Source organism: Dermacentor albipictus, chromosome 9, assembly GCF_038994185.2.
Source record: "Dermacentor albipictus isolate Rhodes 1998 colony chromosome 9, USDA_Dalb.pri_finalv2, whole genome shotgun sequence".
Classification (NCBI taxonomy): domain Eukaryota; kingdom Metazoa; phylum Arthropoda; class Arachnida; order Ixodida; family Ixodidae; genus Dermacentor; species Dermacentor albipictus.
Genome location: NC_091829.1, coordinates 10,802,994 through 10,828,859, shown reverse-complemented (window position 1 = coordinate 10,828,859; position 25,866 = coordinate 10,802,994). Strand labels below are relative to the sequence as shown.

General features: G+C 50.5%; 1 protein-coding gene across 3 annotated transcripts; it reads right to left on the bottom strand.

The window, feature by feature from the left end:
• Window positions 1-1,067: 1,067 nt before the first annotated feature.
• Window positions 1,068-22,028, bottom strand: LOC135911153 (endothelin-converting enzyme 1-like). 3 transcript variants are annotated; one of them, XM_065443322.2, is made up of 9 exons: window positions 21,656-22,028; window positions 19,413-19,598; window positions 17,615-17,744; window positions 16,346-16,523; window positions 14,603-14,909; window positions 11,448-11,766; window positions 7,500-7,831; window positions 4,526-5,038; window positions 1,068-1,838 (listed from the first exon to the last, which is right to left on the bottom strand). In XM_065443322.2, the coding sequence occupies exons 2-9, from the start codon at window positions 19,574-19,576 to the stop codon at window positions 1,553-1,555; spliced, it is 2,229 nt and encodes a 742-aa protein (XP_065299394.1). In that variant the 5' UTR covers window positions 19,577-19,598; window positions 21,656-22,028; the 3' UTR covers window positions 1,068-1,552. The 3 variants fall into 3 exon arrangements, with proteins under 3 accessions (XP_065299394.1, XP_065299393.1, XP_065299395.1); XM_065443321.1 differs by having other exon boundaries at window positions 19,413-19,630; window positions 21,656-22,027; XM_065443323.1 differs by lacking the exon at window positions 19,413-19,598 and having other exon boundaries at window positions 21,656-22,027.
• Window positions 22,029-25,866: the final 3,838 nt, after the last annotated feature.

Below are 25,866 nucleotides of genomic sequence, written 5' to 3'. Positions count from 1 at the left end.
GACCATAGAAGGGGCGCCAAGGCTCTTCGCACACCCGCCGTGGTTGCTCAGTGGCTATGGTGTTGGGCTGCTGAGCACGAGGTCGCGGGATCGAATCCCGGCCACGGCGGCCGCATTTCGATGGGGGCGCAATGCGAAAACACCCGTGTGCTTAGATTTAGGTGCACGTTAAAGAACCCCAGGTGGTCAAAATTTCCGGAGTCCTCCACTACGGCGTGCCTCATAATCAGAAAGTGGTTTTGGCACGTAAAACCCCAAATATTATTATTATTATTAAGGCTCTTCGCCGTATCTTCGAGTGCACCCAGCTGCTTAGCTTGCGGGACGTGCTTTCAGGAAAAACACACTTGGCAGATCGTTTCACGGTTCAGATGGTGGTTTCCTCTGGTAGTGGTTTTGAGCAGTTGATTGCCATCACTCTTTATTGCAGGCGAGAACGCGGCCAAGTTGGGGAAAGGTAACCCGGCCGCTGTCAGAACCCACGTCTGCAAAGACTACTTCCCTCTCATTGCAAGGGCCATCAGACCCTTGTGGCCCTTGTGGCTGGTGTGGCCACTCAGTAAGCGCCCATCTCCCAATCAGAGAGGGGGCTAGGTCTTTGATCTCGAATGACACGCCTGTGTAGACTGCACACATACAAAGCCTACTGTTGTCATGAAAACCTTCGCGGTTCCGCACTGCCTTGCACAGGGACGCCGCCCTTAATGTGGAGAAGCCAGCTTTAAAGGCGACCGCTGTACACGTGCGACCTCCTTCGAGGTACGCACACGCAGATCTTCCCCAGAATTATTAGAACTAGAGTGGGATGACTCTGCTATAACTCTGCATTTTATCTTTGCCTTATTGTTAGTGCTGGAAACCTCATGGAAGAAGGTAGGTAAGACAACTCAACTTCATGGGACCCGACGGTAGATGATTGCGGCGGCAGGGGGGGGGGGGGGGGAGGGGCTGTGTGGACAGCTCGAAAATATCTAACACTGCGACAACTACGGGCGCGGTGTTGCAGAACACTTTGGCAACGAGTGGGCCGATCGTTAGCGTCAGTTTAAACCTTAATCCACACATGCTTCAGAAAAACATTGTTGTTTATATTCTATACGAAATGACGCAATATACATTTATGTAAACATACCTTTCAAGAGTTCTATACATAGCGGACGTGGATTGTGCCAACATTCGGGACCCCGCATGTCGGCAAGCATCATTAACACTTAGGTGGCATTTGACTCATATTGTGCAGGGAGGTGTAATATGGTCCGCAAGCGGGCCATCTCGGAGGGTTATGCGTTTGCTATAATCAAAATTTTACGCACACGGTTTGGCCACAACTCTGAAAAATAATTATGGTAATCGTAATCATTCAGGCAATAATTGGACAAAAGAAAGTTACTAGAACTGCAAGAAACATCTGCAATAATAGAAATGATAGCACAGGGAATAATTCCCCCCGTCTTCTTTCCTACGACGCTGGCTTTAAGTCGGCTGGAACGCGAAGAACGCAAGAGGCGGGCATTGCGCGACGTTTATGAGACGTTTCAAGTGAAGCGCGTCGCTAAAAGGTCTCGCAGCGCACGCGCGGGTTCATGACGGTGCCCGGAGCGCAGCTGAAGTGCTCTGCGAACTCGGGCATGTTCATGAGTGGCACGTTGCAACGCATGTGCATGGGCGAGTAGAACTTGATGGCCTCAGACTCGTCGCTCGGGGACGAGGAACGGCCGCGCATGGCGCCCTCCACGGTGCACCACTTGTAGCAGCTGCTGATGAAGAACAGCTGGTCGGCCGTGTAGCTCTCGTCGCCCAGCCGCTGCGATGGCTGAGGACCAAGCGACTTGAATGACCTGCACGCGAGAATTAAGGTCCATGCCCCATCGTGTTCGAACAGCGCGGTAACACTTTTCCTCTTCGCTGTGCTTCTACAAAGGTGATGTTCAAAACTTGTGTCACATTTCGTCGACCATTGCCTTCGGTGCAGCTGTTTCCTATATACATGTGTGCCCTGCTAAGCTAACACCATCGTGTGTTATGGAATTGGTCCTTACGCCCACGCATTCGACTCTCTAAATTGAATCCAAGAGAACAAACACGGCCCTTCCTGTGCGCTTGACCTCGTGATGAGCACCTTCTGATTGTAGGGGTGAGCAGCTACATCTCAGTGTGCCAAAATCAGGGACATGTTCTTGCACATACCCTCATTATATAGTGTTTTGAGTAAAATGGGTGCTAAATAATGTAACGGAAGGTATTAAGTTAAAAACACCCTTCTAGCACTTTAAAGATGTTAAAAATGCTTACTGAGTGTAGCGTGACGGCGCATCACTGAAGCTTAGCCAACAAAGATATGCGTCGCAGCTGGACTGTGCTTAATAAAAATATTCTTGAATGTCAGTTTTAGACCTGCTTACCACTGCGAGCAGGTCATGGCACTAACGAAGAGCCGTTCCTACACTTAGCTTAGCACTTCAGCTAAATCTGACGAGACAGAGCTTTATGTCTTGTCTATCCCTTCTTCATATACTTGCGGGCAACGAACCTTTTTAAACAAACTCGCAGTTTTGCCCGAAAGGAGAAGCATCGATTGCGATAGCAGATTAGTAGGAAGCTACACAAAGTAACGATAGTAGTTTTATCGGCTGTATGAACCCGCAAACACAGGCATACCAACTAAATTAACAAGCATAGTGTCACGCGAGCACAAGCAAACATGAACACATTTCACACGATGACCGCGGAAACTCGCTGTCAAAACGCTGGAGTGAGGAACAGCGGCAGCAGCAGCGAGCGAATTTACTTTCGTGCTGCCTTTGCATCAATGCGAACGAAGCCGCGAAACCAGCGTACGACGGACTCGGTCCCTGTCGCTCATGTCTTTCAAGATGCAGCGGCCAGGGCGGGCGGGCGCGCGCGAACGCCCGGGCCACCCAGACCACACGTACGTCGCTTGCTGACGCGCGCAAGCTCGCGTTCGCGCGCCCACGCATGCGCTGATCGACGGTGCGGCATGGCTCGTGCGCGTCGAAATGCGGCGTGATTACGGGGAACAGCTCCTCCCTGTTATCGCGCGCTTGGGTTGCCTCGCGTCGGCGCTCCTGGCTACGCAGCTACGGCGCAAAACGTTAAACTCTCACTGAAGGAGATTTATCTCTTGCAAGAAAGTGCTTCTTCTTTTCTTTTTGTGCTGATCTAACAGCTATAAAAGTATAGCGATTACATTTATAGATATCGAAGCGTTTGAAAACACTGTCAATAACAAAGTGCGAAGCGGCGTCTGCCAAGGCGTCTGTGAGCGGGCCCAGTGAGCGCGCGCTCTATGGTGCGCTGTCGCGCATTTTTGTGGATGTAAACCGCCATTCGTCGCGAGGCGCGCGGACGCGAGCTTGCGCGCGTCTGCAAGCGCAAGTGTGGTCTTGGCTTAAGCCCCCCACCTCCTCCCGGAGCCTTGCGTGTGACGGAAGGCGGCGCGCTTCCTCCCTGCTTTCCCCCACTTGCGTGCGCGATCGGGTGGGCCGCGATCACCGGCTCACCCTTGCACGCTTTCACTCGCACAAGCAGCATACGGCGCGCGGCAACGATTTTGTTGCCCTTGGCCGGACTTCACACGGAACCTCATGGTGACGCTGACGGCAGAAGTGAGCCTGGATTGTCCATATAAATGCTATCGAAATAAAAAAAAAGGAGAAAAAAAAAGAAACGCCTTAGCACCTACCAAAGCGTTTGGTACTTTGACATCATCTGGGTAGGCGCACGCTCCTACTTAAAACTATATGTTTCAGAGAATCAATAACTGATTGCGCCTAGCTTTGCCCGCGTTCTCCAATGTAATCTATCGACTCCCGGCAGTTCAGCGTAAGGTCACGGCCAGGAGCGCGCACGCCTTCTGTTGTGTTCAGCAACCATATCTGTAGGTGAGAGTGAAGCGAAGGGAAGTGTTATAGAGGGCCAGCACTTCACTGGTGAGGGAAAGTTTTCACCAGCCAGGTAATCCCTACCCGCGGAAAGTCCGTACTTTCATTTCTGTTGTCGTGGACTGCTGCGCATATGCGCTTCAGCACTCCCATTGGTTACCTATATGTGAAAGCATGCGAGTCTCATTGCCGTTGTTTATAAGTGGTGTGATATAACGGTGAGAGGTATGTCCACTGGGCAATCAGCCACAGGCACGCGGCCTCTGCTCGCTTCCGCCTTGACAACACGTTATGTATGTGCTGCAGTGCGTCGCGTTGCTATGAGGACTTCGCATGTAATACTGTATACGAAGCCACGATCAAACACTTCCAATACCGGGAAAGAAGGTGAGACGTGCAGGCACGTATGGACACAAGAGAAGCACCCCTTACCTTCATTCACGTTGAATCTCTGTACCAACACGCTCAACTTCCTGCCGTTCTAAGCTTCGTTACCGGGGTACAGAAGCAACATATGTGCGGCCGTGAGACGGCGTATACACGACGAGGAAAAACACAAAAGATATCGGATATCGGAATGCGTCTGGCTCTGATATACGCAGACGAGTGCGCCGGCAGCTCACCGGTACACCTTGTCGAGGCCCCCGCAGTCGGCGAAGTTCTCGGAGAGCGCCGTGTCTCCGTAGTTGACGCCGCGCGACCAGGGGGCCTCGTTGTAGAGGCGGCGCAGGCACTTGACGCGCTGCTCAAAGTTGGCGCGCGAGCGCGCCGTCCACCAGTCCTCGCGCAGGCCGGACTCGTTGTACAGGCTGAGCTCGGGGTCGAAGCCGTGCGTGATCTCGTGACCCACGACGTGGCCCAGCGAGCCGTAGTTGAGCGCGGCGGGCAGCGCGCGTCGGTAGAAAGGCGCGAACATGATGGCCGGCGGGATGACCATCACGTGGTAGATGGGCAGGTAGAACGCGTTCACCAGAATCATGGGCAGCTCCACGTCCACGGCGGGGAAGAAAGGCTCGCTGGCGCGCAGCCGCCGCAGCAGGCGATGGGCGTCCGCGTCCCGGCTCGCGGTCAGCATGTGCGCGTAGCTGCCTCGCATGGCCGGCAGGAACGCGTAGTGCCGGTTCAGCTGGTCCACCCTGTGCATTGCGGAGAAGCGTCGCCGCGGACTGAGCTGGTCCGTCCGCTCGGTCAAATAAAGCGAACGGTACGCCAAATAGCATACTGCAGATTTGAAGCACTTGGGTGTCGAAATTTGCGCGCCGAATTTGAGTTTCGCGAAGGCAGGTCGACAGCAGATGTCGAGCCAAAAATCGCCCCGCGGAAGCGTTTAGACCAGCCCGGAAAAGATCGGAGGATTCGGCCGGTATGTAAGGATATACGCGACATCCTCATTTATGCGGAATAACCCGGGTAAGAAAAGCCAGTGTCCCACGTCAACGGGCACACAATGAACATTAAACGCCCATAAGGCTGTTAAATGCGTTTATTTTTAAATATACACAGCGTTGCACCCTATAAGCACATTACACGCAGGGTGGTCGCATGCACCCCGTAAGAATGGTGTTCTTTCGTCCATAAGAGCGTTCGCTTCATTTGAAACCTGTCCTTGCAGCCATAAGGGTGAAAAGGTGAGGTTTAGAGCGTAACTAACGTATTTTCTGCGATGTACGAACCACTGGTATACTTTTGTTGGCCGATGCCAGACTTCGTTTCAAATAAAGAAGCTTGACGATATTTTCTTTATTTTAGGCATAACACTTCTTGGTAAAAAAATCTTTCGAGAATATTTCTTCTTGTCAGTAAATCTACTACTTTCCAGCGCTGCATATTTTTCGTTTTTCTCTTTTTATTTTTTTTTTTACCGTTATTAGCCACACTAAAGCTTCCAGGCCGATTTGCTACTGTGAATGACGAAATTAACTCTTTATTGGATGAACGTGTGCCCCTAATTACAAGTGACATTCAAAGCACGACGATAGCGGCGAACACAGTCGGCGATCGTCGAAAATATGATCTGCGGGTCAAGCGCGTCTGCTTCTATAAATGACTCGTCCAAGGTTCCAACGCAATCGTTGGTGCCCGAGTGTCTTCCAGAAAGTACTACACAGTTCACGTCGCGCATACAGTCAGATTACACAAGGTTCGGTGACAACAGAGAACGGATAGAACGATCAATAACATTCGAGAAAATTCCGATGCATGCAGGCGCGCCCTGCGCTGACCAATAACCGGTGAAAGGCGGTTACCCGAGAAAGATAAACAAGTATACGTGTCATTATTACAGTCAATATCTCTTTGTTGAACGAAGCCAATAATTGGGCAACATCTCGTCTGGCCGGGAAGTAGATTCATATCAGAAAGACGGTCGAGACCTTTCGACAACATCATTTTGGTAGGCGTTCTGTTTACTGTCTCTCTCTGTTCACACTGCTGAGACTGGAGTTCTTATTCACCGGTACGAAATTAGTTCAGCAGGTATAATTAGAATGCTGAGAACGCCGCCGCTGTAAGATAACGAGCCTGCCGCTTTCGCAATGGAAGCGACAAGCGTGGGCGAGGATCTCAAGAAAACGCCGGGCGTTTTCGTAATCGAAGGGGCGCGCGAGTTCCTCCGTTTTCTAGATAACAGTTTTCTGCAGCCTCTAATCGCCTCATGAGTTTCCTCAGAGTTTCTTGCATGCTTTGTCTTGCTCGTGCCCCTCTGCGAGTAATGTCCACCGGAAGGTAGAACGCTCCAATGACAGACTGCAGGGAATCGGCGCTAAGAGGAAGCTTTAGCTTTCATTCATTCATTCATTCATTCATTCATTCATTCATTCATTCATTCATTCATTCATTCATTCATTCATTCATTCATTCAACTTTATTTAGACAGCTATAGTACATATAGTTGCCTAGGGGAATGGCCTAAAGGCTCAAAAAAAATTTTGTCCCACATATGTTCGGGGCCTCAGCTAGGGGCCAATTAACTCTTACTTCACTATTTAAGCAGAAATGCTTTCTCGAGATAACCGCTGGACCGATTGAATTAAGTTATATTCTAGTAACTCCAAGAAGAAGAATATTTATTTTTATTTAGCGAACTTCTGCTTTTTAATAAAAATTGCCATAAATCGCCAAGGAAATAAAAATTAAAGGTGAAGTTTAAGAATCCATAACTCTGCGCCAGAAACATCTCAGTTCTGTAAACCGGATTTGTTTAGAGCAGCTCAAGGAGCCAAATGTGGTGTTGAGTTTACAGTTTATGCGAAATTGTTACTATCTTTACGAAGGTTTTGCGACAGTCTTACTCAAACTATCAGTTTATTCGAGAGCTCTGTATAATATACGAGCCACCATATCCAGATCCATAGCCACCAGATCGAGCCACCATGCTCGGCTCACCCTCGCACGCTTTCGCTCGCACCCATAGCATATATGGCACGCGGTCACGACGTTATCGTAAATGAACTTTATACGGAACATCACGACAACGCCGACGTCAAGGAAGACGGCAGAAATGCGCCTGGAGTGTCCGTGTAATTGCTATCGCAATAAACAAAAAGAAGACTCATCGTCGTGTCACTCTTTAACGACGCGTGCGCGCGCTCTGCGTACCTGGACACATTGTCGGGGTGCCCAACGAGCGAGGCCAGGTTGTCGATGCGCCTCAGGGCTCCGCGGCGCGTCTCCTCGTCGATCCATCGCAGCGCCAGGAAGCCAGCGCGCGTCGCGTTGCGCACCCGGCCGACGATGTCTCGTGCGCCGTCCAGCTCCTTCTCGTCCAGGTGCCAGCGCACGAACAGGTCGCCCATGACGTACGGCACCAGCTGTATGGCGTCGGCCACGCAGTGAGCCAGCCGGAACAGCACCGCGTTCAGCGCGTTCCCTTCGACCGGCAGCTGGCTGCTCACCAGGCGGGACGACGTCGACGGCGCCAGGTAGCGAACCTGCAGCGCACCGCGTTTCGCTTAACCTCCGACGCGCAAACCAGTGAGTCTCGTATGATCGTTATAGCTCTGGCCTCCAAAACTTTCCCCAGCGAAAGCTATCATAAATATTGTTACGGGGGGATGGCAAAAAGGGTTTGTATACAATATTTACACATTGACAGCGAGTGGCCCCACAACTAAGCGACTTCTTTCTCTTCTGCTACTGCAACAACTTCTTCGTCCGCAGTATAGCTGGTTCGTCACATTACCCCCCGGCGGTGAAAACACCGACTCGGTGCAGTCGAGAAATGACGGCGCGGAAAACGTCCACTCCATACGAGGTTAATCATTGTCTGGTTCATGATAAGGCTTCTGGCGGGCGACGTGCACGATGTCGGTGCGGGGTAGAGCCGATGGGACGAAGATAATGGAGCGATTTCGTACGTTACGTCGGATCACTTGGTGGCACACTCGATATGGGCTGGTTTACGGGAACAGCAGCTTTTCAGAAAGTTCGACACGGCGCGCTGGGTACCATTGGAGGACAAAGGCCCCAGGGGTAGAGCGGGTAGTCCTGTGATGGCTATTGTAGCGAGATTTGTTGGTGGATCTGCGACTCGCTGAATCAAGCGCGGGTAACCTGACGTGCATAGCTGGCACGGGCAATAGCCTCTCGAGCATACTCGGTAGGGGGCGCTCGCGGAAGAAGGAGTTAACGTGTCCATGGGCAAAGTAGGATAATAGGGCAAAGTAGGAAGTAGGAATAATAGAAAGAAAGGCGATTAACCAGCATTCTCATGTCTAGATGTGTTATACGCGAATGTCACAGAAGGCAATGCAGTTTCCCAATCTTCGTGGCCGGCAGACACACATATTACCAGCATATGTTTGTGTTCGGTTCAGTCGTTCGGCTCAGTCCCTCCGTCAAGCCATCCGTCTGTGAATGGTAGGCCGTGGTCACTTTATGTTGCGTCCGTGGAATGTCCTCGATCACCTTCGATAGGAGCTGCCCCAGTCGGTTAGGAGTTGCCGAGGTGCCCCATGCTGGAGGATGACATTAGGATGTAAGAAATCCGCAACATAGGTCGCGCAGCTGGCGGAAAGAGTACAGGAGATCGCGAATCGCGTCGCAGAGTCTGTAGCGACGGCGACCCATCTGTTTTTCGAGGCAGACAGAGGAAACAGGCCAGGTAAGTCGAGGCCGATGCGATGAAACGACTCATATAGAACGCCGAGAGGCTGCAGATGGCCAGCAGGCGGGAGTAGCGGCTTTTTCCGGCGCTGACAGAGATGACCAAAGGCCACGTAACGATGCACCGAGCGGGACATGCCTGGCCTGTAGAACCGACGGCGTGTGCGATCCTATGTCCGCGAAACGCCGTGGTGCCCCGCTGTTGGCGCATCATGAAGATGGGTCAGAACAGTCGAGCGGAGGTGTGCCGGAATCAAAAGTAAGAGGTCAGGACCATAAGAAAGCAAACTGCGACCTTTGTAAAGTGTCATTGTGTAGCAGAAAGAGGCGGAGAGAGGCATCAGGAGCCTGGAAGTTGAGGCGGCCGATAATCTTGCGTCACGGCGTTAATCTTGCCGGGTCCGGGCGTTGTTTAGCAGCAATGTTGAAGAGTTCAGAGATGGCAAGCACACAAGGACTGTAGTCGCTCGGTGCCGGATCCGGTTGATCGACGGAGTATCGAGAAAGGCAGTAGGCATACCGATGCAAATGACCAGACTTTTAGATGGCTATATACGAGTATTATTGAAGCCGTCTTTCTCGCCTGCTACGCAACAACTTTTTCTTCGTCCGTGGGATAGGGGGCTCATTTTACAGTTGCTTTCGAGGGTTCGTCGCGTAGTGGCGTTTGAGGGTGCTCCTCGAAATATCGACGTTGGACGCACTATTGTTAGCAATCGACTCCAGTGGTCCATTGTGCATTGAGGATTCAGCTTGTGTATGTGAAGGTACTTGCACTAGATCATCCAAGGTGACAGCCGTCAATCGCGTTTTTAGGGCAATAATACCCTCGTCGGTACGGCGAAGATGGGCGTCCTTTATCTGACCATGACTTGAGGGAATCCGAAGGCGGATATCCCATCTCATCCAAGCCATCGTTTGTACGCGACAAATAGCTGTTACTCTTTAGTTTATCTGCTTTATAGGAAGGCGAGCAGCTGGAACGGCGCGACTCTAGTTGGCTGCGGAAAAAAGAGGTGTTGCGTGCGAAATAACTATTCCCGCTGTTAGCGCTTAGCGGACCGGAACACAGCAGGCTACAGAAAGGAAAGGACAAGAAACCTACGCAGATTCGAAAAGCAGCAAAAGAAGCATGTTAAATAATCGTGGCTTATAGCAACGCACCTGAAAACGAGGTTCTGCTATCGTGTGGCACTGATGCTGGGGGTATAGCTCTTGCATTTACTTCCGTCTGTGTCATTTTTTCCAAGACAACTCAACAAGGCTTACTTTGTTACTCGAAACTGTTTTTCTCGGTTTCACCAATGCTGATAAACGTGCCTGTCATTATTTTTCATTAAATCTCCGGCGTCTCCTCTCCGACCTGTTTGTGTGCAACGCACGTGCAAACGATTGCATATATATAAACAAATGCCACGTGCTGAGAGCGGTATACACTCCGATATTTTCGACGCTATAAATGCAGTCTCAACTACCGTATACAGCAGTAGCCAGAGGGTAATGCGGCGCTGCTGTGTCGAAAGGCGTGAAATCAAAGTTCCAAAGTTCGACACCCGGCTCAAATACGATATGCGTTGAAGAAACAACTGCAGCGACGCGAGCACTGCGTGCGCCTGCCAATACAATTTCTAACTAATAAGACGTTATCATTTACTGCTTGAAGACTGGTGTCAGTGGTCTGGGGGAAAGAAGAACGGGACATAGACCTAATAATTTATGTAGCGACGTACGAACTCATAAGGCAAGACAACAAGGGAGAAGGGGTAGTTCACGAAACGATTAAAACAAACTTATCAAGAACGACGTCCTCATATAGCACGGGGCATAGATGTGTGGCGGTAAAAGGAAAAATACTGCTTGAGAGATACTAGTTGTCAAACCAAGCTCGGCCAATCAAGTAACTTTCCGATCACTAATTTTCTTCAGTTGCAACGTCATGCTCACGAGCTCCTCACATCCGGCGGCACTGTCAGAGAGAGAGCTAGAGCGGTCTCGAACGTGGCGCCCCACTTCTGTCTTCACATCATCATCCTCCTCCTCCTCTTCATCATATATTTATGCTCATTGCAGGACCACGGCCCCTTTCAGCGATCTCCAATTACGGCTGTCTTGCGCTAGCTGATTCCAACCTTGCGCCTGCAAATTTTCTGATTTCATCACCCCACCTTATTTTCTGCTGCCCTCGACTGCGCTTCCCGTCCCTTGGCACCCATTCTGTAACTCTAATGGTCCACCGGTTATCTGCCCTACCCTACATATTATATGACCTGACCAGTTCCATTCTTTTTTTTCTCTTAATGTCAGCTATCCACACCGTTCTCTTCCTGTCTCTGCACGTTACGCTTAATAACTTTTGTTTCATTGTCTTCCATCGTCCACGTTTTGACACAGTCTCGCGAAACCCTTGGATGCACGTGCAGCCACAAATTTGGGGGTCCTCACCAGCATGAGGGTGACGTATGCGCGTAGCGTCTCGGAGGCCGGACTGGGCCCCAGCAGCTGTCCGATGGCGCGCAGGTAAGGGCCGTTGGTGACCACCAGCTCGTCGTCCTCGCTCAGCCGCCGACTCGGCGGCAGCACGCGGTTGACGGCGTCCAGCAGCATCTGTCCGGGAAACGACGGGCTCGTCAGGTTGCTCAGGTCGCCGAAGCGCACGTACGACGTGGTCATGTTGGGCCGGTCGCCCATCGGCGGGAGCGCCGCCGTCAGCAGCATGTTGTCCAGCGCCATCAGGCGTTCCACCAGCTGAGGATGAGGGCGCCTGCATTTCCAGGCGGGAATCACGTGGCGCAGTCAGAAACGACGCGGCATGCATTCACCAGCGACCGCTATCAGAGCACGACAATGAAAACCAGTTCGGCCATTCGAACGTCAGGGTTGAGTGAGGATCATGCCCGTTCCTTTCGTAGCATTGGGACAGAGCGGGCTTTTTCTTTTATGAGATTGTATCTACCTTTCGGATGTAGGTTTAAAAAAAACTAAGTTATACCGCAGCAGCTTACTCTTTGGAGTTAGATGCAAAAAATTGCGTTGGTTGAGCTGGACACGGGAACCAACCGCCAGAGACCTGTCAGTTCTGCCTATATCTAAGCGTATCCGGTCGCCCTTACAGCATCACATTTTCTCAGAGTTCCGCTTCATGCATGATGAGGCTGCCTATTTTGATCAGTTTTGGGTATAGCCGTCTCGCCATCCGAGTTTCCTAACGTCGCCACATGCGTGTTCTCATCCCATGCACGAACAACGGCTGGCTAACGGCATGTCGTCGACATAAAGCTGCCATTGTTCGGCGTTGACGCCTGCACTTGTGCAGGCACCAAAGCAGTAGCGCTAGCTAGTGTGTGTCTCGCTAAAACAATGCGGCCGCAGGAAATGGCGTCAAACTGCGAGAATTTACGGTAACTGCCAATCCAAACTGAATCAGATTACGATCGGATCGTTGCATTTGTCGTACGTAACGATTGAAACGCACCCAGTCCTTCGCCGTGAATACTCATCGACATTTGCAGCATTTGAAACGCCGTATGATTAGCATTAGTTATGTACGCCACTGCTGCTGACGTCAACATTGCAACGGCCACCTCGCGAAATCCCGTAAATGAGCACCGCGTCTACGTCTCTGCCGAAGTCATTTTTGCCAGAGGAAAATTAGCTTCACCGCATAACGTTTTAATATGCAGTGATGCACCCTTTACAGGCGAAACTGACATGGCGAAGCACCACTAACAGACAGTACGTGCAAAATTTTACAAACGGAGGTTTCAGTGTGTGGCACAACAGCAGTTGACCGCACTGTGGAGATAGGGTGGACAAAGCGGAGGAGACAGAGATGGGAAGCAGTGGAGGTCAATGACTAGTTAAACGCGTAGGTGCGCACAGTTGGCGTGTGTCGTATGTGCCGCGCAAAACACGTTCCCGCTCACTACGGTTTGGGCACAGAAATGCAAACGCAAGCTCACATTACGGCGTCCCCGACTCCCTCGCGACGCGAAATCGACCGGCGGGACTCCAGAAAATGTACGTTTTGGCAAAATTTTCATCCCGTCCGGGTCAGTGCGGACTCAAGAACGGTGTGCATCGGTTCCCCTCCCGCCCCGCCTTATTAAAGCGAAGCTTTCTATGTCTCACTGATTCGTCCATGAGCGCCGAAAACGCACTGCAGGAAAGCCAACTTACAACTCCGGGTAGAACACTGCAGTTTACATTCGCAGAACCACGCCAGCGTCGACTGGACGGCCGGTCAGTGCCTGATAATGGCGCGAAGCGACGAGCTCAGCAAGAGTAGCACACGCGCACAAAGTTCACTGGAAGCGCAAGATTCGTCTGGTAGGTATGACCCACCCTGTCGCAATTAACTGAGCTTCCCCGCTTATCGGAAACAGCAAGTGAGCGTGAGTACTGGCTCGTCTTAGGATCTGGGGAAAAAAAAAAGAAGAAATCAAACCCCTTTCTTAAAGAAAGATGGTTGAACGCCACGTTACCCAGACAAACTGTATATATCTGCATTGCATTACGGGCGTCACGCATTGCATTACGGGCGTCACGCAATGCATTACGGGCCGTCACCGGGGGCAGGCCGCGGGTGCAGCGCACGTCAGAAGAGGCTGCCGTACGCGAACGTAAGCGCGAGGGCGATCGTGGCCGTAAGGCCGATCCCGTGTATCGGCAACGGCATGCAGAAGGCATGTGAAAGACGCTTGTGCAGTAGAGATGGCTACTGGTCTTGTGATCGTCAGTGTGTGCATCAGACCGAGCACGTCTCGTTGTGACGTGGAAAGGTTCCTGGCAGAAACGATAAAGACCTTAAATCCACATAGTACGCCGATGCTCGTGTGCGGTGTGTATAACATCGATGTGGCGAAAGAGCACGGCAAATGGATCGAGAGTTTCACGCTAGATCACTACTAGCTGAAACTTAAGACGCTACATAGACCCACGACGCAACACCGTTTTTGCATTGATCTCACGTTTGCAAGCAGCCTGTGTCACGTTACGATGACAGCGCCTCTGACAGTCTACCACAGCGATCACAAGACAATTAATACTGTGCAAGTGTAGAGTCGTCTGTGAAAATGTGTGTGTGTGCGCGTAATCAACGGTTGCATGATCTAAAATAAAGGCTGTGCAACTTAACGAAATGTGTCTTCGTTTAACTTTAACGTTCACAAAATGCAATCCTAAACAAGCAATCAAATCATAGCATCGGGTCGCTTAGCATTTCTTGGGATCGCTGCGTGGTTGTTGGCTTTGGATTCAGTTTTCATTGCGGGAAAGCTTCGCGTTCAACCATCTTCTGGAAAGGGGCTTTGATTTCTTGTCATGTAGCCGCTCTACGTTAACAACCACGATTTGTGGCAACTCGCATGAAGTTTGAAATGATAGATTGATGGGCTTGTTGGTATATGACATCAGCATGTAAAGTGCAGCGCAAGCGAACACAAAGGCGATACAAAGACGCGACAGAAGGCGCAGTTTTCTTTCGCCATGCGCGTTCGTTTGGGCAACACTGCACATGACAGCACGAATTCCCTCACGACCAAGCGCTGCCGCGTATGTGACGGGCGCCTCCGCCAAGGAGAAAGCCTTCGAGCATGCACCTTCCGGAGAGGAGCAGGGCGGTGATCTCGAAGAAGGGTGCGAGCCGGCCCGTGGCAAGCAGCAGCTTGCGCACGGCGGCCCACTCGTACATGAAGGCCAGGTTAAACTCGACGTGGAGCGAGTAGTAGCCGCGCCGCTTGAAGTACACGTCGGGCACAATGCGCAGAAGCGGGTGCACGCCGCGCACCAGGCTCAGCTCGACCAGCAAGTCGACCACAGAGCGTTCCTCCTGGGCCGCGCGCACCGCCGGCTCGTGCGCGGGGGGCCACGACAGGTTGTACTGCGCCAGGAAGTCGGTCACGAAGTCTGCAATGATACACACACAAACGCTGCTGTGTGTGTGTGTGTGAGAGAGAGAGAGAGAGAGAGAGAGAGAGAGAGAGAGAGAGAGAGGACGCCGTCACGTGCAGCGCATCGTGGCCGGGTTACGGCGTGAAAGAACAGAGGGGGAGCTATACGCCCACTGCTAACGAAAAATAAAAGCGCGCTTAATATACGAAACAAACAAGAAAACAAGTTCATCACTGACACTTATGAGTGGTTACGTATGGGACTGCGAAAGCATTACAGCATTTCTAGACTTCGCAACGTCACGAACGCGCTCATTTTGTGCACTCGTGACGTGGTGCCACCTCTTCCCAATTGGCTGCGCCGCGACGTGCCCAATGACGCACGCACTAGGCCACACCTTTAGTCAGCCAGACGGCTGTGACGTGACGTGTGCAATGAAGCACGCACTAGGCACACTTTTAGTCAGCTAGAACCATGGCGCCGCCGTGGTGCCGTGCAAGCGTGCTCGTCTCGCACCTTGGAGGCTTGGGCTTGATTCCCACCGACCAAAATGTACCGAATGTTCTTTTCAAAGACATTTATTTCCTTTGTTTGCAAGAACTTCCCTGATAAATTTTACGTCAGTCAGAAGATTTCTGACGTATTTTTACTATTTGTACCGTCGGCCACTTTTGGTACCATCTTTCGGACCCGCCGACGGATTTTCGCGTAATGGGGCATATAATGCTCCCGCATTAATAATGCACGCGTAAGACTTGCACAATATATGCACGACTACCTTTCAATTATTGTCAGCACAGTGTCTATATACTTTCGGAAGCAATTATTTCCTCGGCGTCTGTACAGCGACGCGTCCCGGCACGTTTACGTTTGTCGTGTGCCATTTCCAGGCCAGTTATAGAGTTGCCCGTAAAAAATGCCAACGCAGTTCTTGCACAGCAGTGCGCCTTCTGTTAATATTCCTATCTGCTAAAGTTCCAGTCTGATAAAATTACAGTCGCGTACGAGGTCTGCGAAGAAGAATGGCGAGTCGCTATGATATGGAGCAGAGCCAAATTATTTGGCTAGTCTGCGGAATGTAGACGCTGTTATGAATCCAACGTGAACAAAGAAACGGCAAATTTAAGAGCTTCTGCGTCATATGCGCGAATACGTGTCACCGACACAGGTTCCACACCTCATAGCATATATGAACATGCGCTCTGCAGCAGCCTTCGAAGCAGTAAACAGTGCAGTGAAATTTTATGAGGCCAGCAGCAATATGCGGGACTTGATAGTGGCATTATACAATCATCGACCGTGTCTGCAGTTAGTAACTTGCCAAGCTACTGTTTACATATATAATATATGTATACATATTACAGACGTTCCACAGATCCGATGCATTATGCACACACTGCTAATTGCGCGCCGTTTCCATCTATGCTTTCGTGCGGCGTAGACTCGCTCACGCAGGTCGTCGGCGCCGTTGATGGCCTCCTGCATGCAGCGTTGCATGAGGCGCGCCGTCTTCACGTGCGCGCTGACCAGGCTGGTGTCCGGCAGATCGGTGTCGACAAGCAGCAGCCGCTTGAAGAAGGACAGCGCCACGCGGATCTGAAGCTTCAGGAACGCGTTCACGGTGGCGCCCTGCACGGCGGCATCAGGCGCACGGCTTGCAATCGCAGTCGTCGGGCCGGAGGGCTGCCGAGTCGCGATGAATGTACTTTTCATGACGCGTTGTATGTTGACGCGTCAAGTTCTGTTGCTCGGAGCTCCATTGAGAGTTTTCAAGTGTGCGTAGTTTCAGAACTATCGGGCTTACCGTTAAGTGTGTCTTAGGAAGAACACTCCGGAGAGATTTCAATATTGCAGCTGTTTGCGGGTACCGTAGACAATGGTCACGTTTGTGCTATAGTTGGGATTTCTCTCAAACGATTGCTGGAGAACGAAACGTTCACAGTTTGGTAACTACTAGGCGCATGAAGATGAGACTTCCTATAAATTAAATATACGTTGAGAGGAGCACTCCGGGGAAACATAGAATTGCACGCATATATTGAGGGCTCTGCAGAAAATCTCCGAAGTGCCGCCAAAGCTTTGAATGAATGAATTCTGGGGTTTTACGTGCCAAAACCACGATTTGATTATGAGGCACACCGTAGTTGGGGTCTCCGAATTAATTTTGACCACCAGGGGACCTTTAACGCGCCCTCAATGCACGGGACACAGGCGTTTTTGCATTTCGCCCTCATTGAAATGCGACCGCCGCGGCGGGGATTTGATCCCGCGACCTTGCGCTTCGCAGCGCACCACCATAGCCGCTAGGCCACCGTGGCGGGTTGCCGTCGAAAATTTAAAACTCTCCTTCTAGCAGTTAATTTTATGGTTGAGCTGTATAATGCATATTTTCATTTGCGTCTACACAAAAGGAGCAGGGCATTGTGGTGTACCCACACGAGTCGTAAACGCACCTATCAATATAGAAAGGATTGTCGGCGCTTGTCAAACGTTGCCCCGTTGTCGGCACAGTGCTATATTGCCTAACGCCAGTATTTTTCTGTATCACCAACAATATTAAAGCAGAGCCTTCATTTCCTGCTCTGTCTATTCCTGCAAGTCCTCTTACCACAGACCTTATAGCAGTGGTGTTCATTGCTCTCGCGAATGTTATATATATATATATATATAGTTTATCTCCAAATATGGCGCACATGCCAAAATGCGTCCGGTGCAGCTACCTGCGTGGTGTTCCTGTTTGCGCAGACGAACTCGTAGAAGTCGTCACAAGGCTTGCGCCGCGGGCTGATGGACATAGCCAGGTCCTCGAACCAGTCGCCGCATTGGGGGGATTGGCAGCCGATCACGAACCTGCACACACACACACGCAGTGGCATAGGTGAATCCGTCGTCAGACTTAATCACAACGAAGACGGCACATCTATAACTTTAATAAACACGGGTTCTAAAGAGGAAACGTGGAATTCTTTGGAAGGAAGACAGATTAAGGTAGCACATTCAAGGCACGTACCTAAGCGGAAGGCTCCAGCACCCTCCGCAGGGGAAGCAAAAAGTTCTTAAGGCGTGTTGTGTTAAGCATGACGGTCACTGTACAATGGATTACACATTAACGCGCCCGACACCACCTGAACCAATGAAAACGTAAACATTCGACAGACATCTGCCTGGTTGGGTACAAGTGAATTAGAGAGAAGAGAAACTCCACCCAGATTTTTTTTTTTTTTTTTTTTAAGGAAACGACATTTTGGAGCCCGGCCGGTTCCCAGCTCCGCTGCAGAAAGAGCCGGCAGAGCTCCGAAACGTCGGGATAAAATAAATTTTGGCTGGAGTTTCCCTTCTCTTCAATTCATCCCCTGTGTCGTCAGCAGAGCAAGAAATATTTTACTGAAGGCACCAATTTGAAGAAGTGGAGCTGGTCGATGGCAAATATTGGTGATATCCAAAATGTGGCGATCATGATGACGTGTATCCGGCCCCGAGATTACTTGCAGCGGATGAAGCTCACAGAAGTATAGCGTTCGAGATCTTTTTCTTTTTCTGGGGCAACCGTCGCGGAGGCACATATTTGGTTGAACAGCACCAGTTGCCGGTACTGGTCTCCGTGAAGTCAAGAAGAGCACCAGAAGAACATCGAATTTCCACGCACGTGGCCTGCTTTTCACTGGCCAGAATCCACATGAAGGTGGTGTCGAACGACATTGAGACTGTCATAGTGGCCAGGCTTCGCTACTGTCAACAAACAAAGTGGTGGGCTAGTTGGTATTGCATGTTAACAGTTTTTAGCGCAATGAAGCGCACGACACGAGAGAAGGCACACAGGACACAGCGCTGTGTCTTGAGTACTTCTCTGGTGTCGTGCGCTTCTTTGTGCTAAAGACTACTGACTCATTACTATACGTAGAGTAATTTACGTACAAACGCTTCAAAGCTGGCCGCTTAAATAAAAAGGGGGGGGGGGGAGGAAGGCGGGACGGGGGAGGGGGCATGGCCATCAGCTGTAATGAACCACGAATAGCGAGATGCCGAGGTTGGTACGCGTTGCAAGACACTATCTGACCTCGATAGAACTACGTACGCGCGCAGGTCTTACAATTCCTTAAATGCTGCATTTATAAAATCCGAGAAAATTACATTTCGCTTGTTCTTCTATGAATTAAGGAGGACATGTTGGACAAATTAAGGTGCTTGCACTAAGGCTATAGGGCTATTATCGACACAACGATGAAATAAACAGACGCACACACACGCTACATCGCCTGTGACGTGTCATATCTTATCGCGGTTATGTCGTTGCGCTGCGTTATATCCTTATATTTACTGACGTGCACGCCGTTGCGCGTTCCCACATCGTAATATAGACACGCCCCGACCTCTGCATTCTTAGTAATCGCCAACGCGCTATGGGAGCTTTCCACTTGCCCCGTCCATCTTCCTGTGTTTATGGACAATTTTCAACAAATACGCTTATCGTCTCCGTCGCCCCGGGGCAGTCAGTTGGCCGATCAACGCTGCGCGTACCGGAGTCCTGCGGGCGCCAGGAATGTCCCCGACATGACCAGCATTGCCCCGACGACGGTCACTGCCAGGTACAAGTTCCAGCGTGGCTCTGCGTAGCCCAGCGGCACGGTCGCAATGGGCGGCATGCCTTGCTGCAGTTCCTTGGGTACACCCTCCACGATCATGGTGGTCGACGGAGACGCAGCGCTTGCACCAGTAGTTTAGCAAATAAAAGCTGTCTGTGAGGAAAGCGCGCACGCACACAGACAAACATTGCGAGCACGAACGAAAGAATAGATATCACAATAGCACGAGGGATTCTCTTTCTTTTTTTTTCTGGGACAGTGGACTAGCTCTGGTCCTCTAGAAAGGGCCAAGAGCTTTTAAGGATGAACAGCCGTTAACGAGAGTTACTCGGTCACTGCGCGCGTGACCAGAACCGCGAGAACAAGCTTATGTTGATTCCTCAAGGCTCCAGAGTTCTGTAGGCTGAGAACAACTCTCCTTCTAACACTCCATAGCTTCGCAGCGCCAGGAGTAAATGCTCCCCGACGCAGGATCCAGTACGCAGGAACCATGGCAACATTCAGAGCTCACAGCCTGCCATATTAAAGAAAGAACTGCCAACTTGATTGCGGCGTATGATAAAACGCACAGCTGCAGGGTACATGCATATTTCCAATATATGAGTGCGTACGCCCACGAGACGTTTGGTGCGTGTGTTCACTGCAGCTGCGAATGTTAGTACGCCACGTAGTCTCCGAACTGTCTGATAAGTCATCCATTCATTGCAAACGGTTTTTTTTTTCATGCACGCCGTCGAGCCCAACAGTCCCAGTGTGAATGGCGCCTTTTGGACCAGAATTGCGACCGTGTCTATGGGATGACACCCATTTCGAACGAATTGCCAGTCTTATGCTTCCAGCAGGACAGCTGCGCTTGCAAGTTGGATATGAAGCTTTTCAATTCCTTAGAGAACTGTGGAAGACAGCAATTCAATCATCTGTATGAATGATGTGCCTGTCGATCCCGTATCTTCACAAAGCTTCACAACCTCTTGCACAGGACATAAGACGACGCTTGGCCATGGAACCATTACTGGGTTTACGTGGTCGAAGGTAGAGAGGGAAAGTCGATTCTTGTGCTTCGGAGCACCAGAGCCGCTACACGAATACTGCTGTAGGTGCCAGCGTTGACTCAAACTTGCCTCTTGCGAAAGGGCTCCGTAGCTTTTGGCAGAGGAATCTAAGGTGTCATTTAGCAACCAGTATACACTGCAAAATCGCCTAAAAGTCCGTCCTGGAACACTCGTAAAACTCTGCCAGCCTACTAGAACCAAACGCAGCCTTTTAGAGCGCGACGGGGCATGAAAACAGCGGCGAAAGCGAAGAGAGCGCGAGGAGAAAAGCGGAGGAGGAGGGTATGGCGAAAGCGTGAGCCTAGTACGAGGGCGAAGCACGAGAGGCTTTGCGGCGACGATGGCTACGACATGGCGCCAGAGCAGCGCGCGTCGTATGCATGGGAACAAAGCGCTGCATGAGCGGAGGTCGGCTGCTGTGAATCGCGCCCACCCACGCACTTGCCTTAGCGATCTCCCGATTAGCGAAGCAGTCGCGCCACACTTCACTGCGTTTGCAACGTGCCGCACGAGACAGATCGTCCGCGCCAGCCAATATATCGCGAATTGAAAACACGTACACAGTTGCGCGCAAATTTCGCATTAGGAAGTATCATAATCGTCGGCGATCTTTTCTTTTTTTTAATAGTCCATGTTTCCCTATGTCATATGCTCGGAGCTTACATGCCCCTATACCCAAGTGGGTAGGGCCTGACTGCGGGGTTGATATTTGCTTGTCGGGAAAATGTAAACGCTAGCTGGGACGAATTCACTCGGCCAAATCACATGGCAGCAGCGAACCGCACGCAGCGATTGCGCGCCGTTTTCTCTCGTCGCCGCATGATTACCGGCCAAATTTCGAGGCACGAACAACAAAAGCAAATGCGAAAAATCACCGCGCCTGTCGGGAACGATTAGCCAGACTTTCAACGCCAGCCGCTCACAGAGGGTTCACGTGAATTGCTGCCGAATTGACGTCAGTGCAAGCCACCCTGGGCATATACATGCATACGTTATGGAGTGTTCGTGTGAGTCTTTAATCGAAGCGGTAATTTAACACCTGTTATTTTTATGAATGACATTCGTGAGCTTCCTCTCAGCAGAGGTGTCGAGCGACGCTTCAACAATCCTGGCTGAACGCACTCACCTTTCAATAGTGCCTAACGGCAGACCGTCCTCTAGTTATCGCAGCGGAAGGTCACAACGGACAGTTTACGAACAGCCCTTCTCGGACGCTTGGCTCGTGCAACGTGCTTCTTCACGCTTCTTTCTTCTCGGCCTCGGCAAAGGTGCCGGCACGGCATAGAGAAAGAAATTGGCACGGTCTCACTTGGGTTTGTGTTGGCCGGCCTGCGCACACGCTCCGTGAACAGAGTCATGTAGCCTGTTCGATAGGGAACATTATTTCGGTACAAACTGTGGCATCCGGCTTAGGCCACTTTAATAAAAACGGAGTGAAGCATCAGTACAATGCTGCCACTCTCGTATTTTCCTCGTCAGCATTCCGCTCTTGCGTCCCTTCCCTACTCATCTCAACTATATATATGAGGGCGAATACGAAAGTCATTGCCCCTATTTTTTTTTTTAAGCCAAATTACGGCTGTAAGTGCGAAGCCAGCATATCCATTCCCAACAGTGGACCTTTCTTTCTTGGACTGGCCCGGCCTTATCTTCCGGTAGCTCCGCGGCAAGGCGCTGCTGTCAGTAGTTGGAGATGGCGGTTGTGCTTCACACGTCCATGGCGCACGAGCAACGAAGTGTGATTCGTTTTCTATAGAGCAAGGGATGACCGCCCATTGAAATCCACAGAGAAATACAGCTAACATATGGGGAAATGTGCTTCGCTTTGAAAAGTGTGATCTGGTGGTGATGCGAGTTCGCAGAAGGGCGTGAAGGCATGCATGGCAATGAGCGTTCGGGGAGACCGCGTGCGTTGCTGACTGACAACTAAAATTTAGTGCTGCGATGGGACAAATGGTCTGAACCATTGTGGGGATTGTGTGGAAAAATAGTGTAAGGTACCTCTAATAGTACGTATATTTGTAATTACATGTATGCACTGCAGGGACTGTAGTGTAGGACAAGAGACAGACCCTTGGAGCAGGCGAAGAAGAAACAAAAAGTTTTATACAGTATGTACTGATATAGCAGAAAATAGCGTACAAGTGCCGCGGCCAGAGAGCACCAGACCAACGGGGTGGTTGGTGGCGACTCTCTCCTAATAATGGGCCGGTTCTGCCTTAATTTCCTTGGGCGACCCGTCGTCGGCACGAACGAGGCGGGCCTGCATGGTGCTGACATCACCCGCGTCGCATTCCGCTGTCGTCGGGGCCGCAGTCAACCGGTTTCCTCAGATAGACCCACGGGAAGGGGTCGGCAGTTTCGTGGAACTTAGGAGGTTCGCACACATAGTTGGGCGAGTTGGCCTGACATATCGACGCTAAGGTTGTCAGTGGATGTTTGAAGCTCAGCACAAGAGCAACCATTGCAGAAGAACGAGGGGGGAGCGCCGGTTGCCTCGATAGGCATGCAGTTTGGCGCGACAGTATACTTGTTTCGGCTAATAAAAAATAGGGGCAAAGGCTTTCTGATTCGCCCTCGTGCTTCAGCCACTTCTCAACTGCAATTCTGCCGATATTGCCTTCCTAAACGAGATAACTAATATGGTAATGTCGCTACCCATGTGCAAGAAATATTACACAGAGGGGCTAAGCTACGGTTGCGACTCTGTCGACAGTTAGCCACGTATCTCGTATCATTTATTCACGTTGCATTATCGGTTCTAGCTGACCGGAATCTCACGACAACTACGTATGATGTGTTGCCGGAGTGCCCTTCAGTTATCTGGGTTCCTTGCCGTGATACAACCTGAAATGTATGCATGCATTTTAACCGTAGAAGATGCATTTGGGAAACCGCACGCGTGTGGCACATTGAAATCCCGAGACTAGCACCAGCTAACTTCACGTTAAAGTTTGCCCCAGACGAAAAGCGCTTTTGTTTTTACTCGCCGTCACGAAACAAAACATCAGAGCAAAACAAGTTACGGCGCGTGCGCCGCAGGTGGTACCTAAATATTAGGCTCACGGAGCACCACAGTTCATTCATTGTCGTGAATTAGAACCGCAGTTGCAGGATATTTCAGGCGTATTCAAACACCGAGATGGCTGTTGGCTCAAGAAATAGTCGAGGCCTCTTACATTTAAAATGAAATTTCGGCCATCTGGCCCGCCTAACGACACCATGAAGTAATTCCCGCACCTGACGAAATAAAGTTGTTTCGCTCTCTCTCTCGACAAGACCCATCTCACGACGAATTTCGACGTTAATGCGATTAGCATTGAAGCATTGTAGCGACACACCGCATCGCCACCGCAGAGACGCGTCATGTATGAGGCGTGTATGTAGGCGGGTTCATCTCTCGCGCTTACCTGTTGACTCACTGCGCCATCTAGCGACGCCGCTGCGAAGACCGCGCGTGGCGCGTGTGTGAATATATGTTCAGACAAGATAGTCTCATTAAATATAACACGGGTTTGATCCCGCCCTGCATCGGGAAAATGTTTTCTGTCACTGAAGAGCGGCACATACCCAGTGGTACATACCCAGCGGCATATATCCGTGACCCAAATTGGCGTAACAGACATTAATCGAAAGTCGGCACATACCCTGTGACCCAAGGGAGTCGGGCGTTTAGTTTTGAACCCGGTTTCCTCAGCACTACTTGCAGGACCAAATAAAGTTTTCCTTCCTTCCTTCCTTCCTCAGCACTAGCAGCCAAATGCTCCACCCATTAGACCATGTAGAACCCAGTGGCCCAAGATGGCGGGAAAGCGGCTATATATGTATACAGATAGGGCGCAAAATGCGTGAAGTATCCCAAGAATGTTAAGTGCGCTTAAAGATGGCGCCACGTGTATTAGGCATCATTCATTAACCCTACTAAACACTGAACTGTACAGTGCCTGCTTCAATGGAGGCGCATGCGCTGTGACGTGTTCTGCCTACGTTGTTTTTATTTTAACTTTATTTTGTGAGGGCGCAACGATGTGAATTGTAATGCTTCGATGTTCTGGGGGCGCACGCATCGTGGCTTGTTTTGCTTTGATCTTTTGTTTCGTGACGGCGAGTAAAAAACGTGCTTTTCGTCAGGAATAAACTTTAGCTTGAATTTTGAACTTGTCAATCCTCTAATCATCTGTCTTCGTTGCACTGCCAATCACGCATTACTACAAACGCGACCAACTTTCATTGCTTCGAAATGCGAGTCTACGAAATGTGCTACAAGGTACATTCGTATTCCAGTTAATAGTTTGCCCGACAAGTCCCTTGGAGCACTGTAACACAAAACTAACTGAACCGTCAACTCACATTGTAGCATATTTAAGGATATGCTACAATGTGCGTTGACGGTTCAGTGTTGAAACTGGCTTTAGCACCATTTTGCCAAGTGAGTACGACTGCATATTTATCCAGTTTCCTTTATGCAGTTGCAACATGCACATTACAGACTCATCTAAAAATTAGCGAGACTGAATCCTAGGGTTTTTCGTGCCAAAACCATGATTGAATGACGTGGCCCGCTTCGTGGGCGACTCTGGATTAATTATGACCACCAGGGGATCTTGAATGTGCCCCCAATGCATGGGATACGGGTGTTTTTGCATGTCGCCCCATCGAAATGCGGCCGCCGCGACAGGGATTCGATCCCGCGACCTTGTGCTAAGCTAGATAGCCGCTAAGCCACCGCGGCGGGTGAAAACAAGCGAAATTGAACATTGGAATCTCCTAATGAATATTTTCAACATACCTGTTTGAAAAAAAAGTGTTCGTGTACGCAACTTGACACCGCTGTTGATCCATAGGGTATTTTCCGTCCCAATGCAAAGTAGGGTTCATAGGAGACGCCGTAAAGCAGGCCTCTGGATTAACTTTGACCACCTGGGCTTCTTCAACGTGTAAATGAACGCTATTGCATTCCGCGCCCATCCAATTGCCGCCGCTGCAAGCGGGTGTGCAAATCGGGATCTTGTGCTTAGGAACCCAACTAACTGAGCGGTGCGTTATACGAATCAATACTAGTGTTAAACCGCCAATGCAGTGTACATGACAAGATTATGGTGGACGCGAATATCTTGCAGTAACCTGCTTTCCCGTGATGACCATGTACACTCAACTCCCATTCATTAATTCGGCCCTCGCGAGTTCTAGTCGAATTATCCGAAAGGTTGCATTAACAAATTGCGGCAAAATGAGCTATTTCTGGTCATTTCTTATTGCGTTTACTACTTCAATGCAGTATTACAATAACTATACATATCGTGGCTCGTCAGTGGTCCACAGACCTCAAAACTACTG

Coding starts and splice junctions, on each gene's coding strand:
- LOC135911153 (XM_065443322.2), bottom strand. CDS start 19,576: ATGATCGTGGAGGGTGTACCCAAGGAACTGCAGCAAGGCATGCCGCCC. Junction 17,745..19,412: donor CTGGCGCCCGCAGGACTCCG/GTACGCGCAGCG, acceptor GTGTGTGTGCAG/GTTCGTGATCGGCTGCCAAT. Junction 1,839..4,525: donor GGCCTCGACAAGGTGTACCG/GTGAGCTGCCGG, acceptor TCTCGCGTGCAG/GTCATTCAAGTCGCTTGGTC.